Source organism: Eremothecium cymbalariae, chromosome 1 (assembly GCF_000235365.1).
Source record: "Eremothecium cymbalariae DBVPG#7215 chromosome 1, complete sequence".
NCBI lineage: Eukaryota > Fungi > Ascomycota > Saccharomycetes > Saccharomycetales > Saccharomycetaceae > Eremothecium > Eremothecium cymbalariae.
This window is the reverse complement of record NC_016449.1, coordinates 641,226-659,042: the sequence shown is the minus strand read 5'-3', so window position 1 is coordinate 659,042 and position 17,817 is coordinate 641,226. Positions and strand designations below refer to the sequence as shown.

At 41.9% G+C, this 17,817-nt stretch overlaps 6 protein-coding genes and 1 non-coding gene across 7 annotated transcripts, besides 1 other annotated feature; 6 read left to right on the top strand and 1 right to left on the bottom strand.

Moving 5' to 3' along the window:
* Nucleotides 1-351: 351 nt before the first annotated feature.
* On the top strand, nucleotides 352-2,833 carry Ecym_1322 (Pal1 family protein; the record flags this gene model as incomplete). The annotated part of the gene is made up of 2 exons (XM_003644326.1): nucleotides 352-578; nucleotides 1,525-2,833. 2 exons carry the CDS (start codon nucleotides 352-354, stop codon nucleotides 2,831-2,833), a joined length of 1,536 nt encoding a protein of 511 aa, XP_003644374.1.
* A 634-nt stretch (nucleotides 2,834-3,467) lies between these two features.
* On the bottom strand, nucleotides 3,468-4,376 carry MRP1 (mitochondrial 37S ribosomal protein mS43; the record flags this gene model as incomplete). Its single annotated transcript, XM_003644325.1, has 1 exon — nucleotides 3,468-4,376. One exon carries the CDS (start codon nucleotides 4,374-4,376, stop codon nucleotides 3,468-3,470), a length of 909 nt encoding a protein of 302 aa, XP_003644373.1.
* Nucleotides 4,377-4,875: 499 nt separating this feature from the next.
* On the top strand, nucleotides 4,876-6,048 carry SVF1 (Svf1p; the record flags this gene model as incomplete). The annotated part of the gene is made up of 1 exon (XM_003644324.1): nucleotides 4,876-6,048. One exon carries the CDS (start codon nucleotides 4,876-4,878, stop codon nucleotides 6,046-6,048), a length of 1,173 nt encoding a protein of 390 aa, XP_003644372.1.
* Nucleotides 6,049-8,253: 2,205 nt separating this feature from the next.
* Ecym_1319 (sugar porter family MFS transporter) lies at nucleotides 8,254-9,861 on the top strand (the record flags this gene model as incomplete). Its single annotated transcript, XM_003644323.1, has 1 exon — nucleotides 8,254-9,861. The coding sequence occupies one exon, from the start codon at nucleotides 8,254-8,256 to the stop codon at nucleotides 9,859-9,861; it is 1,608 nt and encodes a 535-aa protein (XP_003644371.1).
* A 640-nt stretch (nucleotides 9,862-10,501) lies between these two features.
* Ecym_1318 (arginine--tRNA ligase) lies at nucleotides 10,502-12,454 on the top strand (the record flags this gene model as incomplete). The annotated part of the gene is made up of 1 exon (XM_003644322.1): nucleotides 10,502-12,454. One exon carries the CDS (start codon nucleotides 10,502-10,504, stop codon nucleotides 12,452-12,454), a length of 1,953 nt encoding a protein of 650 aa, XP_003644370.1.
* Nucleotides 12,455-13,558: 1,104 nt separating this feature from the next.
* On the top strand, nucleotides 13,559-15,199 carry Ecym_1317 (sugar porter family MFS transporter; the record flags this gene model as incomplete). Its single annotated transcript, XM_003644321.1, has 1 exon — nucleotides 13,559-15,199. One exon carries the CDS (start codon nucleotides 13,559-13,561, stop codon nucleotides 15,197-15,199), a length of 1,641 nt encoding a protein of 546 aa, XP_003644369.1.
* A 1,703-nt stretch (nucleotides 15,200-16,902) lies between these two features.
* Nucleotides 16,903-16,974, top strand: Ecym_1316. The gene has a single exon. It is a non-coding gene; the product is annotated as a tRNA-His (tRNA).
* A 647-nt stretch (nucleotides 16,975-17,621) lies between these two features.
* Nucleotides 17,622-17,817: part of a sequence feature (soloLTR fragment) that runs on past the window's edge.

Below are 17,817 nucleotides of genomic sequence, written 5' to 3'. Positions count from 1 at the left end.
GACCAAGTTACTTACCAGAGCAGATCTATATCATCTCCTCAGTAAATCTCAGGACGGCCCTTGCATCGCTTCCCTCTTGGCTTCAGTCAAACGAAATTAAATTTACTAGAGACAATCAAATAATAAAATCTTCTCTAGAGAGTACTCTTGCTTACTACCATCCCCACGCCATCTTATAGCAATTAACGCAAACACCCTGTCTTAGAGGATTGCTACCACCCATACAAGCACTCATATACCACCCTACTCACTCATTTATTCGATCAAAAGCCTAATAAAAAGCCCAATTAAAAACAAACCACACATAACGCAATAAAACGTTCTTTACCGCACTGCATCGGATCGCTAACCATGATATACAGAATAAGCAGTCCAGTTTCCGAGACCGGTAGTGGCCCAAAGAGACTCTCGATGAACAACCCATTCAGAGCCTCCGCTATTGAATTGGGCTTGCAATCCTCAGACAACGAGTTCCACTCCTGGGCAACTCAGAACAACATCAATTTCCCGTACAACACAAACCGCAGAGCTACCTCCCAGATCTCTTTCACAGGCAGCAGAAACAGCTCCCACCACAGGTATGTTAAAAAATTCACCCATCAACCCCACTTTTCTTCCCCCTCCCTCTCCCTCCGCTGCATTCCCCTCCCACCACCAGGATAATTCATTCCATCGGGTGCGTCTAACAAAAACCCTCTGTCATCCAACTAGACTCCCCACACCAAGCCCTACTTCCAACCCCCAGCTTTAGCCCCCTCCCCACCAAACCCAAAAACAATCGAAGAACTCTGTGCTCATTTTCGCAAATCACCTGCTCTTCTTGCCCTTGTTCCTACTACACCATAACATTTCCGCCCCCATCGACCAGCCTACATTCCTACCCCCCACTACTAACCCACCTCCAAACCCTGGTCCCTCTCAAATCTTCTCCTCCTTCTACCTGTCTGCCCAGAAGGACAGGATATAACAAAGAATGCATGTGCCGTGCTTGCTCGCCGCTGCTGTAACCGCAGCCCTATATCCTCTCCGGCTGCAGCTCCAGCTCCATGCCTCCTATACACTAAAAACTATAACAAAAACTACTTCAGGCACCTCGCCGTCCATCCCATCCCTTCCCCCCACCAATCCCTATCTAACGCCCTACATATCCCCCATCCTTGGCAGCGCAGACAGCGACACACAGCAAACAGCAATCTTTATATCGCACGCACATCCCACGCAAGGAGAGCAGACATCAGCGTAATGACACAAACAAACAGGCCCATCCGCATGGCAACCCCAGTCGCCATCCTGGCCTCTTATCAAGACTGTTTAACTTAAATTCGCACAGCCCTACGACTAAGAATGTGTGCTGAAGTTAAAAATAGTCCCCCTGAAACGGTGTGGTTTTACTTTAAAGAGCAGAAACAGTAAAAAGGACGAGTCACAGGACACCAAGTTTTTCCTCTACAAGACACAGGTCATGCATGCCATATAGAGAGTGAGGGCAGTGAACGCGACAGGATTACTAACATTACATATCAGCATGAGTCCTCCAGCACCACGACCAGCGTCGAACAATCCATTTTTGGATGATGTTCAGGCAGACAGTGCAGGAAATAGTTTTGATTTAGAGAGTAGCGGTAATAGCAGTGGTAATAGAAGTCAGAATGGTAACAGGATAGGGAGTGGCGATAAGCGAGAGGGGTATCCTTCCGCTCAGGAGGAGAAAGAGAGGTTGAGGAATGGGTATGTTGAGCAGCGGTACGTTGAGGAGGGATTTGAGGAGGAGGACTTGCCACCATCGTATGAGGAGGTGGCGGGGCGAAGCGGGTATGGCAGAGAGAAGAGTGAGGGTGAATCGGGAGAGGGCCGTTACGCGAAGCGTGGCGGGAAGGGGGTGGAGAGTGGTTGTAGTAGGTCTCGGCAGGAGGTGGGCGGTGGGAATGGCGGTAGTCGGAGTGGGAAGGTTCGATCACATCATGTTCATTCTTCGTCAGGTACCCAGCGTCCAAGTTTTAAAGATAGGAAGAATGGCCATCATCATCATTCATCCGGAGAAAAGGAAAAGAGAAGTGGGTCTTCAGGAAAGAAAGACAAAAGTGGCAAGGGAACTTTGATGCCCAAGAATGTCGATACTATTGATAAGCTAGACGTTACAGGGCTGTTTGGGGGGGCGTTCCATCACGACGGGCCCTTTGATGCATGTACTCCGCACCGCAATAAGAATAACAAGGTTGCACCTGTTTTGGCATTCCCCAAGGATGGACCGAATTCGACGTTGGCTGGGGCCCCCCCTGCGGCTAACAAGGCTGCTAGGAACGAGGTTTTCGGGCTTGATGAAGATGACGACACGTATCTTTATACTTCGAAGCGCACAGGAGGTGCCCCATCTACAAATGCCTCTAGTGCTACTATAGATGCTATTAAAATCCATCCTGAGGTGACACAGTTTGATGCCAAGGTTAAGGCCGACCTTGTGCATGGGCCTACCACTCAGGGTTTGGGATCGACTACGTTCCTGGACGGCGCTCCCGCCGCTCCAATCGCTATCGAGGAGGCTATGCAAAAGCAGAATGCCGTCGGGAGAAAAAAGTCTCTCAGCAAAAGATTAGCTAAAAGTCCACCCACTATGAACTCGTCCGGTCCCAGTGCAGAAGCCATTGCTAGCAGGCGAAGTGGCAATCCTAAACTTAAAAAATCCCAGTCTGCTGTGCTTGCAGATGATGAAATTGATGTCGACGAGGATGAATTTTACTTATCTCCGCTTCCGGAACCAGACGCCAGGAAAGAATCCTCCGGAAACAAGTTTCTGCGCAGAGTAAAGAGTCTAAAGGTCAGCAGACGCGGTTGATTAAAGCCTATAAAACAAAAACAAAGACCCAGAAAGTGAAAAATAAAAAATTCAAAAAAAAGAGCCTGATTGAATTGATTGCGTATCTACTTCATGCTACTACTACTTCTTTTACTTGTCTAACATGGGGCATACGCTTTCCGCCATCCCCAATTACCCCTCCCTGCTCCCTCTCTCCATTCGTCTTCATTACGATTTACACACGTATATTGTTCATTAAGAGTCCATTCCAACAAAGCAAAGTTTTGAAAAAATAAAAAATAAAAAACGCAACAATATCTAAAAAATCTGAAGAATGATAAGATGGGCTGTGGTGCTTATTGCGAAGAACGGAGTTGGGCCTAATCGTATAGTTACAAACACTTGTTAATCATTTACGGATTGGTTTTCTACACATTTATATTATATATTAATAGTACGTTGTTATATTGTAAAAAAAATTGAATGGCCTATCGTGTGTTTCATATTTCAGTATTTATTGTCAAAATTCCGTTAGGAAACTGAAAAAATAAGTTTAGAACAAAAAACTTGGTTTTAAATTACAGCTTTGTAGAGGGTCGTTAATCTCATCAGGACTTTATTCTATACATTTGACTTATTTGGTTGTATATACACGGTCAACTAGAGTGCCCAACTAAAACATAAATGATGTTCTGGAAGACTTCTTGGGTAGTCTTGATTCCACAATACCCCATTCAATGGATTCCCAGATTTTATCCAGATACTCCTGCTTCCCAAAAACGCCGTAATCATGTAACCACGTTTTTGGCGAAGCATCGATCGCAAGAAGAGGAATATAGACCGTGGATTTCTTGTAAACAGCAGCGTCAGTCACTGTAGTTGTGGTATTCTTGTTGGTGGCTTCTTCAGGGAGGTGATGAAGTTCCGATGAGTTCTGTTGTGCAGCACGTTGGAAGTGATGTGTTCTATCAACGGTAAACGGACTTCCCGCGTTATACGTGTTGAGGATAAACAGCTTGTCGAATTCAGTTTCCATTAGTGCGTCTTTAGCATTCGATTTCTTAGCAACCAGCCACGTATACCCATCACCAGATATGGCCAGGTTGGAGTTGAGCAATAACGATCTAAATTCAACGATCGAACCAAAAGACTCTAACAATGCTTGGTGCAGCCTTTCATTACCCGTTTGCAAGGGCTCATTGGCGTATTCGAGAGTCAACTTGGGTGTTTGAAGCAGACCTGAAGAAGCTATTGGCCTTTCTGCTACCGTCCCCGAATTTCCATGCAATACAGAAAATGCAAATTTCAGATTATACAATAACGATGAATAACTGTATATCTGCTTTTTCGATGAAACATCCGCTAGTTCCCGTATATTGGCTTCTAACGACCTCCCGTCTGAATCCGTACTAACCTGGTTGAGCCTATCTACATAGTGTTCTGCTCGATCAAACCATGCACATTTTAAACCCTCCACTGATAAAACCCCTGGAATACCCTGTTCTCGCGACAATTGCTCCAACTTTGGAACAATATACATTCTTTTGAATGTCCGTGACAACACCCTGCGCCCAAGTATCATTTCAACGGTTTCTATCCTCGTCTATCTTACCTCTAAAACCTCCTCTTCCTCCTTCCTTCCATTATGCACAGAGAGCAGGGCCATCGAAAACTTTTGTCAAAAATTTTCAATAAACTTTTCAGCGGGAAACCATCGACCGGGTAACTAACTACTTTGGCCATCCGGTTTCATTTGAGCAGGAACCAGCAGAACCAGCACTCGCTAATGTCCCCTTACTGAATGTGGCTGGCGGGATGGTCGGTTAGATATGTCATTATCTCTGCTTTCAAAGTCTCTGCATGTGCATCAGAGGCTGGTGGGCCGTCCAATTGGCAAAAGTGTTGATCACGTGCTCTGGTGGGTGGAGCAAACGGCACGTTAAAAAGTATTCAACTTTCCTAAGTATAAAATTGAACATACTCCCATCCCCTTTTAACCGTTTAGTTGTTTGTTTTAGTTGTATGGTAGACTAAAGCAGAAAACTGGGATCTATTCAGTTTTGTACATATACGTCACAGCAATGTTGAAGTGGATTCAGGGTGGTATTTCATCGGTAACAGGTATTGCGGAACCCCAATATGGCAAGGAGTATATTCACACTGCAACGGATAGAGTGAAGGGGAAGCAACCATTCCATGAGACTAGTATACAGGATTTCAAATGGCAAAACCCAGCTTCTACTAATGTGGAGACGTTTACTTTTTACTTCACTCAGCTAGAGAGTGGAGTGACTGGGTTTGCTCAAATTATTCATTCGACAATCGGCAGTTTACATACTACGGGCCAGTTTACATTTAGGTGTCATCATAAGACGAGGCCTGATTTGAATGTTTGGACTTCTACCAAGTTGGAGAATTTCAGGATTGATGGAACCAATTTTTATGCGAACAACCTGTCTTTAGAGTTGAGTTCTGATGGTACTTCTTTTCATCTCAAGTCGTCTGTTTGCACTGATAGCATTGTGGATCTAGTTGCCACAAGACTTACTTCCGGGGTCAAGGTTGGTGAGGACCCGACGACGTATTATGGGGAAGATGAGAAGTCTCCTTGGGGCACAATGAGACACGTTTTTTGGCCTAGAAACTCTGTAAATGGTACAATCACGCTTAAGGGTGGTGTCGCGGTTTCTTTTAAGGAAAACTACTCCATGTTGGCAATGGCCATGCAAGGTATGAAACCACACCACGCAGCGAGGTCATGGAATTTCTTGAATTTTCATTCTGAAGAATATTCTGTTATCTTGATGGAATTCACTACCCCAAAGTCCTACGAGAACACTGAGGTTTCCATTGGTATCCTATGTGATAAAAATAGCGTTTTGGCCGTTACAGTTGATAACAAAGTTGAACATCTTGATGCATCCGTTGATTCCGTTGGCTGGCCCGTTCCTAAAGCGATTTCCATCGATTTTCAAGGAGTTTCTGCTAGCATCACAGACAACGAGATCGATACAGCTCCCAAAATCTCTGCAAATATGGAGGGACAGTTGAGTTGTCTTGTTGAAAGAGTTGATGTTATGGCGGAGATTCCAAATTTCGTCAAAAATATCGTTTCAGGTGTAGCTGGGGCTAAACCATACATCTACCAGTTTGTCAACGAACTGAATTTCACGTTTGAAGGTGTTAAGCACAAGGGATTGGGTTGGTGTGAGGTAACATTCATCTCTGAATTTGACGACATCTCTCGAAAGTGAAGAAGATAAAAAGACAAAAAAATTATAAAAGGAAACCCATAATAAATGATAATTATTTATCTTTTTTCGTTGTGCCGCTTAATTCCCATCATTCTCTAAGTATATACTAAACCAAGTTAAGTAAACTCTATCTATACTGTCAAAAATATCACTCTTCACTCGCTTAAGATTTGATGATTTGCAGTTTAAACATAAGTTCTCTCTTCCCTATGTTATACGGTGAAAACGGTGGAATGGGATCCACTTTGCAATTCAATTAATAAAGCACAGCTCGTCTTCTTGTTTGCAGAGTGAAGATTTGACCGGCTATATGCATGGTTATCGTTGCTATCACCAAAATACGGCGATCAAGCCGCTTCCAAGAGAGCCGATGGGCTCTATAATATTCTCTTCTACGTCTTTTCGGGCCAGGGACTACCTTAGAAGAAGAAGAGGAGATGTGACAAGAAGGCATATTAGCATGGAACTGCACTGAGTGGTTCCTGTTCTAGAAGATCTGAGCATAGCGATTCTATATCAACCGACAAATATTCCCCGTCATGAGAACAGCTTTATACTAGACTTTTCATTTACCTTCATTGTAATCTCTCATACATAGAAGACACCTACAGTAGTCACAATATGCCATCAGAAAATACACTACTCGCTTTTTACATGAATTTGAGGACATTCTATTAAGATAACAGCAGCCGTATTTATTCAAGCTCCGTTCTTTACACTAGCAAAGTCCCTATTTAAAAGACGACAACTTGCCCATGCAATCTACATGGAATCGAATATCTTGGCCCTTTTTCTTCAGCTTATTCCATTCGACTAACCCCAACCCACCCCCAGCCCACCCCACAGAAAAAAAATTAACTCTCCAAACCCTACCCGATCTCTTCAACTTGGATTAATCTGGGATGCAAATCAAAATATAACGGTTAAACGCACTTCACTTGACCATCCGCATCATCCGAGTGCATCATAGGGGAATTAGTTTTTCTGTCCAAATCTCCACAAAATATCCTGAAACGGGAGGTTTCCTAACTCCTTCCTCTCCTGTCTTCCTCTTGGTTTAAGCCCTTCCTTTGCACGCATCTCTATGGCACGACAAAACTAACCTTCTTACATGTGTTCCTTTGCTGGTGCAGCTTAACCTCAAATGGGCATCCCAAATTTATCATCCGCTAAACTGTGCACCGTAGCCGAACGGCATCTTCAGCACGGAATATGTACGTACATCTGTTTCGATGTTTGTAGAGACACCCGATATTCAGAGAAACTCGCGTTACCCTTCAATACTATGTGTGCGGTGTGGTGTAATAGTGTGTTACCACATGAGGCAGTGAGAAATTATCACACGACTTACCATTCTGCTACATATCACTACTTGTTACCCGAGTGAAAAAAGACACAAACTGTTTAAACTGAATAAGTCCCGTTGTACTCGAGAGGACATGAATACCGTTTTGGGCAAACCGTGCATGAAACACCCAAACACCCACCAATAAGTCCTCGAGCTTTGAGAACGGGTTTCTCGAGGGCTGGTATTCGGCTATTTTTAGCCAAGAAATGAAGAAGTTCCGGTTAGGTTTTTCCACTCGGAGGAATATCTGTTGGATAAATATTCCGAGACTACGGATCATTTTAGGAGCGTTGAGTGCATGCACCCCCGCATTTAAAAAAGATTTCTGCAGCTCTTACAACCATTGTGATGAGATGGCATGAGCCGGAGAGAAGGAATTAAGCTCTTTCATTCAGTCATGCCTAAACATCTTATCCAACATGGTATTGATTAATACGGAAAGTTTTACCTTTTTTTCTTCATTTCTTAGATCTCCAAGGTCAGCTCAGAAATCAATTTGGGAAAATGTAGTTGTAGAGTCGTAGACTTCAAGACTATATTCTTAAAGAGTGCTGTGTTGGGTGGTGTGGTTGTACGTTGAACGAAAAATTTGGACGGTAATAATAATATTGCAAAATGACAGCGTACTGAAAAATTATATAATATGCTGGATAGTGAAGTATATTTAACACCTTCATCATGTTTTTAGAAGGAGATTTGAGTAGTTGATTGGAATTTATTTAGGACAACCGTCGCTTTAAGAGAAAAGGTTGTAATAATAATTATTATTGTTACTGTTATTACATCTTGTTTTCTTTGGATTATTATTGGATTGATTTGTTAATATAAAAGGCAAGTATAAAGGTTAAGAAGTGAAGATGTCAGTCGTGTTGAAGCCAGACGTAGCTGATCATCCCTCTGTAATTAGTACGCATTCGTCGTCGTCATCCCAAAAGGTTAAAAATGAGGAATCGAAGGACTTAGCCTTTGTAGATGTTCCAGCGAAGCCCGCTTCTGCCTACTTGACCGTTTGTGTATTGTGTTTGTTTGTTGCTTTCGGTGGGTTTGTGTTTGGTTGGGATACTGGTACTATTTCTGGATTTGTTAATCAATCTGACTTTCTCAGAAGGTTTGGTCAACTCCGGTCTGATGGTACTTATGGTATGTCAAATGCCAGAACTGGTTTAGTCGTGTCTATTTTCAACATTGGATGTGCTATCGGTGGTATTGTGTTGTCTAAGTTGGGTGACATGTATGGCCGTCGTATTGGGTTGATGTGTGTTACCCTAGTTTACGTCGTTGGTATTGTCATTCAGATCAGTTCGACTGATAAATGGTACCAATATTTCATTGGAAGAATTGTTTCTGGTCTTGGTGTCGGTGGTATTGCTGTTTTGTCTCCAATGTTGATTTCTGAGACTTCTCCAAAGCATTTGAGAGGTACTTTGGTCTCCTGTTACCAGTTGATGATTACTGCAGGTATTTTCCTTGGTTACTGTACTAACTATGGTACCAAGAAACACAGCGACGCCGTTCAATGGAGAGTTCCTCTTGGGTTATGTTTCGTCTGGGCTGCCTTCATGGTGGCTGGTATGGCTATGGTTCCAGAATCACCACGTTACTTGGTTGAGGTTAACAAAATCGAGGAGGCCAAAAGATCTCTTGCTAGATCGAACAAGGTTTCTATGGAGGACCCATCTATCCAGGCCGAAATTGATAGAATTCAGGCAGGTGTTGAAATTGAGAGAATGGCTGGCACTGCATCTTGGGGTGAATTGTTCTCTACCAAGACTAAAGTTTTCCAACGTTTGATCATGGGTATTATGGTTCAGTCTCTGCAACAGTTAACTGGTATCAACTACTTCTTCTACTATGGTACTACCATTTTTAAGTCTGTAGGTATGGAAGATTCATACCAAACCTCAATTGTGTTAGGTGTTGTTAACTTTGCCTCCACCTTCGTTGCTATTTACGTTGTCGACAAGTTTGGCAGAAGAAAGTGTTTGTTATGGGGTGCCGCCGCTATGGCTGTCTGCATGGTTATCTTTGCGTCCATCGGTGTTACCAAATTATGGCCAAACGGCGATGACCAACCCGCATCCAAGAGTGCTGGTAACATCATGATTGTTTTCACCTGTTTCTATATCTTCAGTTTCGCAACCACTTGGGCTCCAATTGCCTACGTTATTGTTGCAGAAACCTTCCCATTGAGAATCAAATCGAAAGCAATGGCCATTGCAACCGCTGCCAACTGGATTTGGGGTTTCTTGATTGGTTTCTTCACACCATTCATTACAACCGCCATCAAATTCTACTATGGTTACGTTTTCATGGGCTCTCTAATATTCTCTTTCTTCTACATCTTCTTCTTCGTCCCAGAGACTAAAGGATTGACTCTAGAAGAGGTGGAAGAGATGTGGCAAGAAGGTGTCTTACCATGGAAATCCACCGAGTGGGTCCCTGCTTCCAGAAGAGTTGTGCAGTAGTTTCTCGGGTAAAAATCTTTTAGTTGTGAACACCGTAGCAACAATAAAGTGGGAGAATCGCTCATTTTCTTACTCTCTAACCTTATTAATGCTTCCTGATTCTTTCGCTTTCAGAATATCTGTGTCTTACATACGGGTGCTGCTAGAACTTTTATGGTCTATAAGAACCATTAATTAATACTTTTTGTTATGATGCTCATGAGGGATGTATATAAAAATTATTAACTACCATTAGATCATATTGAGGTTAACGTAATATTGTCCTAAAACTCCCTTATATAGCCCAAATGTAGTTCATCTTGGCATTACATGCTAGCACCAAACCAAATGTATTACTCTAATAACCTATGGAAAATTTCACTTCTAACTATATATATATATATATATATATATTACTATTAAATCTCATCAACCACTACTGACGCTTACCAAATTGGCTTTGTCGCAACGTACGTAGTGACTCATAAAAATTTTCGTTTTTCCAATTTTGTTTCTTTTTGTTGTTAAATGGACAAGGCCCAAACCTTCTTCTACCAGCCCAACTGATGCTTTTAATGTGGTCTGCTGGAGTTATAGATAGTTTCATTAATACTCTAAGCTTTTAACTTCGACGTTACTTATTGTCAGATTTGATCTGTGTATGTTTCAGAGACTTTCACGGGCATTTTTATCAGTAAGACATTTAAACAGTAGAAAATACCTTTTGCTAGACGCTTACAGTGCATATCGACAACCGGTAAATTTGTTTCAACGAACCTTTTCTTCCAATATGTCTGCAGTCGAAAATGTGTGCTCCATGCTAGCTAGATTATCCATTCAAGAGCCTAAAAGAATTGAGGGATCTCATCCTGATGTTAATGTGATTGATTTGATGAGAAATTATATCTCGCAAGAATTATCAACTATATCCGGTGTTTGTTCATCTTTGATTTATGAGGCTTTAGAGTGGACCAACACTTTAGACAGAGGGGATTTGTTGATTCCAGTGCCTAGATTGAGAATTAAGGGGTCTAATCCAAATGATTTGGCTTCTGAATGGGCTTCTAATTTCCCATGCGGTGAATTTTTGGATAAAGTGGAGGCCAGTGGTTCTTTTATCAAGTTTTTTTTCAAGCCAGAGTTCTTATTTAAGTTTGTCATACCTGATGTTTTGAATAGAGGAGAAGATTATGGAGCTTGTAAGTTAGTTGAAAATAAGAGGGTTATCATTGAGTTTTCTTCTCCAAACATTGCGAAGCCGTTTCATGCCGGTCATTTGAGATCGACGATCATTGGCGGGTTTTTGTCTAATTTATACGAGAAATTAGGTTGGGATGTCATTAGAATGAATTACTTGGGTGACTGGGGGAAACAATTTGGGTTGCTTGCTGTTGGCTTTGAGAGATATGGTGACGAGGAGGCACTACAGAATGACCCAATTAGACATCTATTTGATGTATACGTTCGTATTAATAAGGATGTTGCATCAGAAGGTGACTCAAAGGCCGATGGTGAGTCCACCAATGAAAGAGCGCGCGTTTACTTCAAGAAGATGGAGGATGGGGATGAAAACGCTTTAAAAATCTGGAAACGCTTCCGTGACTTGTCTATTAAAAAATACGTAGACACATATGCCCGTTTGAATATCAAATATGATGTCTACTCCGGCGAATCCCAAGTAAACAAAAAGTCTATGGATAAAGCTTTAGAGCTTTTTAAAGAAAAGGGCCTAACCCACGAGGATAAGGGTGCTGTTTTGATCGACCTAACCAAGTTCAAAAAGAAGCTAGGAAAAGTCATTGTACAGAAATCAGACGGTACTACTTTATACTTGACAAGAGACGTCGGAGCTGCTATAGACCGTTACGAAAAGTATAAATTCGATAAAATGATCTACGTAATTGCTTCGCAACAAGATCTACACACCGCTCAATTCTTTGAAATTTTGAAGCAGATGGGCTTCGAATGGGCCAACAATTTGCAACATGTCAACTTCGGCATGGTTCAAGGCATGTCGACCAGGAAAGGCACTGTAGTATTCCTAGACAATATTCTTGAAGAAACAAAGGAAAACATGCACGAAGTTATGAGAAAAAACGAAACCAAGTATGCTCAAGTCGAGAACCCTGACCAAGTCGCAGACTTGGTTGGCATTTCCTCCGTCATGATTCAAGATATGCAAGCTAAAAGAATCAATAACTACGAATTCAAATGGGAAAGAATGCTTTCATTCGAAGGCGACACGGGCCCATACTTGCAGTACGCTCACTCAAGATTGAGGTCCGTCGCAAGAAACGCATCTGACATTACCCCTGACGAATGGCCCTCCGCTGACTTCTCCCTTCTAGTAGAACCTGCCGCAAGCACCCTAGTTCGCATACTAGCCCAATACCCCGATGTTCTAAGAAACGCGGCCAAAACCCACGAACCCTCAACTATTGTGACTTACCTCTTTAAATTGACCCACCAGGTCTCTTCCTGCTACGACGTCCTATGGGTCGCCGGACAGACTAAAGAAACAGCTACCGCCCGTCTAGCTCTATATGCCGCAGCAAGACAAGTCCTAAACAACGGCATGCGTTTGATAGGTCTGACTCCAGTAGACAGAATGTAAAAGCTACCTACCTACCTACCTACCTAACTATCTACCTAACAATATACTAAAAACTAACTTTATATCTACTTTAATTACGACTAATATCAGTATTAATCTACAGTCAACCCTCTTTATCAGCATAACGCTCAACCATACATCTCAAGATTGTGATTCCCCCGATTTCCCCCTCCCCCCGCTTTTCTCCAGATTTTCACTCAATTGTTCCGCACTTTTCCACTTGAAATTCTTCCCTAGCCCGCAGTTGAATAACATATACTCCTCACCTACCACCATACATCATCATCCATCCATCTCTTGGTAAAAATTTTTTTATCTGTGGGGTTCTCGAGAAACCGAAAAATCGAAAACAGGAAAAACCTCACAGATATGACGCACTGCACGAGCTAGTATCCCCGGTCCCTGCAGATTTCTTCGAGCGTTTCTTTTTATTGAGAGATGATGTAAAATGCTATGCGGCATATCCTGATGAGGGCTAAGAATAAAAGTAAGTGAAGAGCAGAGACGTTGGGTGATCATCTCTTATTCAGAATAGCTCGTAGTGCTATTGGAAATGATACAAGATATTCCGATGAATATAGGCAAGGTGTGTTTTTTTATTTTTTGTAGCTACGGATAATATTCGTAAAGAAACTGTATACACAATTTATGAGTGTGGGGTGAACACAGAGAAACAGCAGAGAGTAAGAGAGAACCAGGTGAGAAGGTTCCGGATAACATAACGAGACAAGGAATAATTAAGCCGGAAAAATGAAGCTGGGGAACTTTCAGCAATTTGAAGATTTTTTTCCTTCCTTAGAAAGTGTCGAGATGACATATTGGCATGGTGGGGCTATGCAGTAAAAATGGCCGACTGTAGTGACGGAAACGAAATACTTTAGCAAAGTAAAGAAACAAGTTTATGCATATAGTGGGGAAAAAAAAGGCATATATATATATATATATAATGGTGAGAACTTGACGAAAGTATTGTAGGTGGGGTTTTGCAATTATAACATGTATTTTTTTCTTTCGGTTTTTGTTGTGGTAGCGTGAAAGTATATCGAGGCATACTTCTTAAGAAGAATATTATAAATCGACGAAGTTTGCTACTTTTTATAAAACATGAGTGAGGCGGTTATACCAGCAGAATCAGGTGGTTCTAAAGATTCTTTGAGCCTGCAAAATAATAAATATGGGGAAGAACCAGCAGCTGTGGAAATTCCGGCCAAGCCGGCGTCAGCTTACTTGACAGTTTCTATTATGTGTTTGTTTGTTGCTTTCGGTGGGTTTGTGTTTGGTTGGGATACTGGTACTATTTCTGGGTTTGTTAGGCAAACAGATTTTGTGAGGAGGTTTGGTCAGACACGGGCTGATGGTAGTCATTATTTATCGGATGTTCGTACTGGTTTAATCGTGTCTATTTTCAACATTGGATGTGCTATCGGTGGTATTGTGTTGTCTAAGTTGGGTGACATGTATGGCCGTCGTATTGGGTTGATGTGTGTCACCCTAGTTTACGTCGTTGGTATTGTCATTCAGATCAGTTCGACTGATAAATGGTACCAATATTTCATTGGAAGAATTGTTTCTGGTCTTGGTGTCGGTGGTATTGCTGTTTTGTCTCCAATGTTGATTTCTGAGACTTCTCCAAAGCATTTGAGAGGTACTTTGGTCTCCTGTTACCAGTTGATGATTACTGCAGGTATTTTCCTTGGTTACTGTACTAACTATGGTACCAAGAAACACAGCGACGCCGTTCAATGGAGAGTTCCTCTTGGGTTATGTTTCGTCTGGGCTGCCTTCATGGTGGCTGGTATGGCTATGGTTCCAGAATCACCACGTTACTTGGTTGAGGTTAACAAAATCGAGGAGGCCAAAAGATCTCTTGCTAGATCGAACAAGGTTTCTATGGAGGACCCATCTATCCAGGCCGAAATTGACAACATCCAAGCAGGTGTTGAAATTGAGAGAATGGCTGGTAATGCATCTTGGGGTGAATTGTTCTCTACCAAGACTAAAATTCTGCAGCGTTTGATCATGGGTATCATGATCCAATCTCTACAACAATTAACCGGTAACAACTACTTTTTCTATTATGGTACTACTATCTTCCAATCTGTTGGTATGGAAGATTCATACCAAACAGCCATTGTGTTAGGTGTTGTTAACTTTGCCTCCACCTTCGTTGCTATTTACGTTGTCGACAAGTTTGGCAGAAGAAAGTGTTTGTTATGGGGTGCCGCCGCTATGGCTGTCTGCATGGTTATCTTTGCATCTGTCGGTGTTACCAAATTATGGCCAAACGGCGATGACCAACCCGCATCCAAGAGTGCTGGTAACATCATGATTGTTTTCACCTGTTTCTATATCTTCAGTTTCGCAACCACTTGGGCTCCAATTGCCTACGTTATTGTTGCAGAAACCTTCCCATTGAGAGTTAAGGCCAAGGGTATGGCCATTGCAACCGCTGCCAACTGGATTTGGGGTTTCTTGATTGGTTTCTTCACACCATTCATTACAACCGCCATCAAATTCTACTATGGTTACGTTTTCATGGGCTCTCTAATATTCTCTTTCTTCTACATCTTCTTCTTCGTCCCAGAGACTAAAGGATTGACTCTAGAAGAGGTGGAAGAGATGTGGCAAGAAGGTGTCTTACCATGGAAATCTTCCCAATGGGTTCCTGCTTCCAGAAGAGATGCTGGCTACGACGCAGAGGCTTTCAAACATGATGAGAAGCCATGGTACAAGAGAATGATGTAATCATCTCTTGTACCATGATGGAAAATAAAAAGTGTCGCTAGATAATTACAAAAAATTCCCCGCTCCCGACACTGCAGATATGTGTCCATGTTGTCAACACTAGCATATGTAGTGCTACTTTCTAGAGTTGTTAAATAATTATGGGCCTATATATGAAGTAATGATTGAGTTATAATTTGTTATAATTAATACTTTCTTTTTTAACGTTATAACAATATCCACTGAATTCTCATTTGTTCATTAGATGTCACCGCCGGAGAAATGCCTGCAAAGGTGTCGTCGTCGTCGTACAAGCACTTACTAATTTCTTTTTAACTGCTCTATCACTAGTTACTGGTCTCTATTCGGCCATAACTGGCCATAGCGTTTGGAGAGACGCATGTTGCATCGCTCGTATCCAGTATACAGACTACATATCGTTCCATAGAGCTTTATTAACAAGTTGCGAGATCGTGGCTCCATTAAAACAGCCAGTAGTATCCCCGCATTATTAGAGACATTAAATTTGATCTGCACCTTTAAGTTCTTCAACTTCTGCAGAGATGGTACGGCCGACTGATAAACCCAGTCCACCCCACCAAGTGTTTTCCTACAGTGCTCAAGAAACGGCTACTGGCGCCGCATGTGAATGTGTAAACGAACGAGCTTAATAGATAGGTAATATTGATCCATATACACTAGACTTATGAACGTTAGAACTAAGTAAAGCTGTCCTGGGCGAATAGCGTCAGTCACGTGCTAGCTAATCCTTTAATTGGGCATCAGCTACCGTTATATGGTCTCTAATCGGATCAATTACCCTCTGATAATATATACGCCAGTTGCAATCTGTGCGTCGTGCATACCCAAGGCCTGGTCCCATTAGGGGTTATATAATAGGCTTAACGTACATCTCCCTGTCCCAGCTTCCCTCGTCCCGGTTTCGCTAACGGTTAGTGGAAATTTTAAAATAAATTTGTCATAAGATACACCTTGCAGCTTAGCCAGCTGTTGAAACTTGACTATAGTTCAACTGGAAGCTGCCAGACTTCGTTGGTAGCTTTCTGCATGATGGAGACTGTCCTGGACTATAATTATAGACCGCAGTGTTTTTCCCTCTGCATAGATTATCTGGATAAAAGACAAATGATGTGAGCTTGTCTATGGCGTAAACACTAATAGAGTCTACAGCATCGAAACCGTAACACTTTGCCTCCGAATATTTGGCACGTATTTCTCCTTCACACCCACCTCTGCGTAGCTCAAACGTAGTTGAACTCACAGTAGCTGCCAAGCAGGCACCAGTAATCAAGCTCAATAATTTAACCATTTCTCAGTCTTCAATCAATCTTCAATCAAGCTCTGGTGTCCTAGGATGGACTGGTACTCTAATTCACATAGTTTGAGTCTTCTTATATAGTTTCTGCTGCCCAGCCTAGATGGCCAACCTTAGTCATCAATATGTCGGTTTCTGGTCGACATCATTGTAATATCTAACATTCTCACCGTTGCCTGATGGATGTGGTATGATGCTTCTTAGCCCTATCTGCGTGAAGCCCTAGCTTCTCTTATAATTTCACTGCATACGTGTCGAGGGCACCTAGTATATGTTCTTTTGATCACCACAACTGAGATGTCGAGGGGCTCTTTTGATTTTACGACAAGAGAACTGCACAAAACGATGTACACCAGGTGCCTTACAAAGTGCCTTCGTGAAGTTCACAGCCATCTTAGTATATTGGTTATTACACAACGTTGTGACCGTTGAAACCCTGGTTCGATTCTAGGAGGTGGCATTTCCTTTTGCAGTTTTTTTGATTATTAATAATATGTATATGAGGCTAGATTAGCGATTGTCCATAGCAATGCAATCCCCATTGTGATGGCAACTTGAGAATCACATATGTATACTTTGTTGGATTGGGAGTATCCCAACATAATATACAATGAGATAGGTTTTTAAGGAATTCTGGACCCAGTGCCAAGGAAGGAAGTATTGGGAAATGTAGCGATTATTTAGTTAAATGTTACATTGTTACTTTTAATAGATTACTGGTAAATATAAAAATAAATAAATTATTAGAAATAGGCAAAGATTCATATGTATTATAAATATATTTATGTAAATCGTCAAGCTTACCTAACAAGGGTTAACGTATTTCGAACTGAAGTATTTTTGAAAATGGTAGGCTTATTAACATATGTTAGAGATAAGAGTTGTATGATTAGGATGAACGAACCTGTTACACAATACAGATTCAGGATTGGAAGCTCCTTTTAAATGATCTTGTAAGCAAAAGTACTCCAATTATTCAATTCGAGTCTAGGCCGTTTTGCCGCTGTTTTTAGTTTTTGAATTATTGACCAGCGCCGTTGATGATACATGGGGGTCGTGTGGATTCCACGCTTGAATACGACTGCGTAAGAGTTATACTGCACGTGCCGAGGGCCACTAGATGAGGTCACGTGCTAGCTTGAACTTCTCGTCACGTGCCAGCTAATACTTAGGTTGATGATCTGTTACTGTTTATGTAGTCTCTAATATGGCTCAACTACCCTCTAGGGTTCTAGCTGGACCTAGCATCTAATCTAATATAATCTAATCTAGCTAGTTTGGTCTTATATAGTTTCTGTTGTCC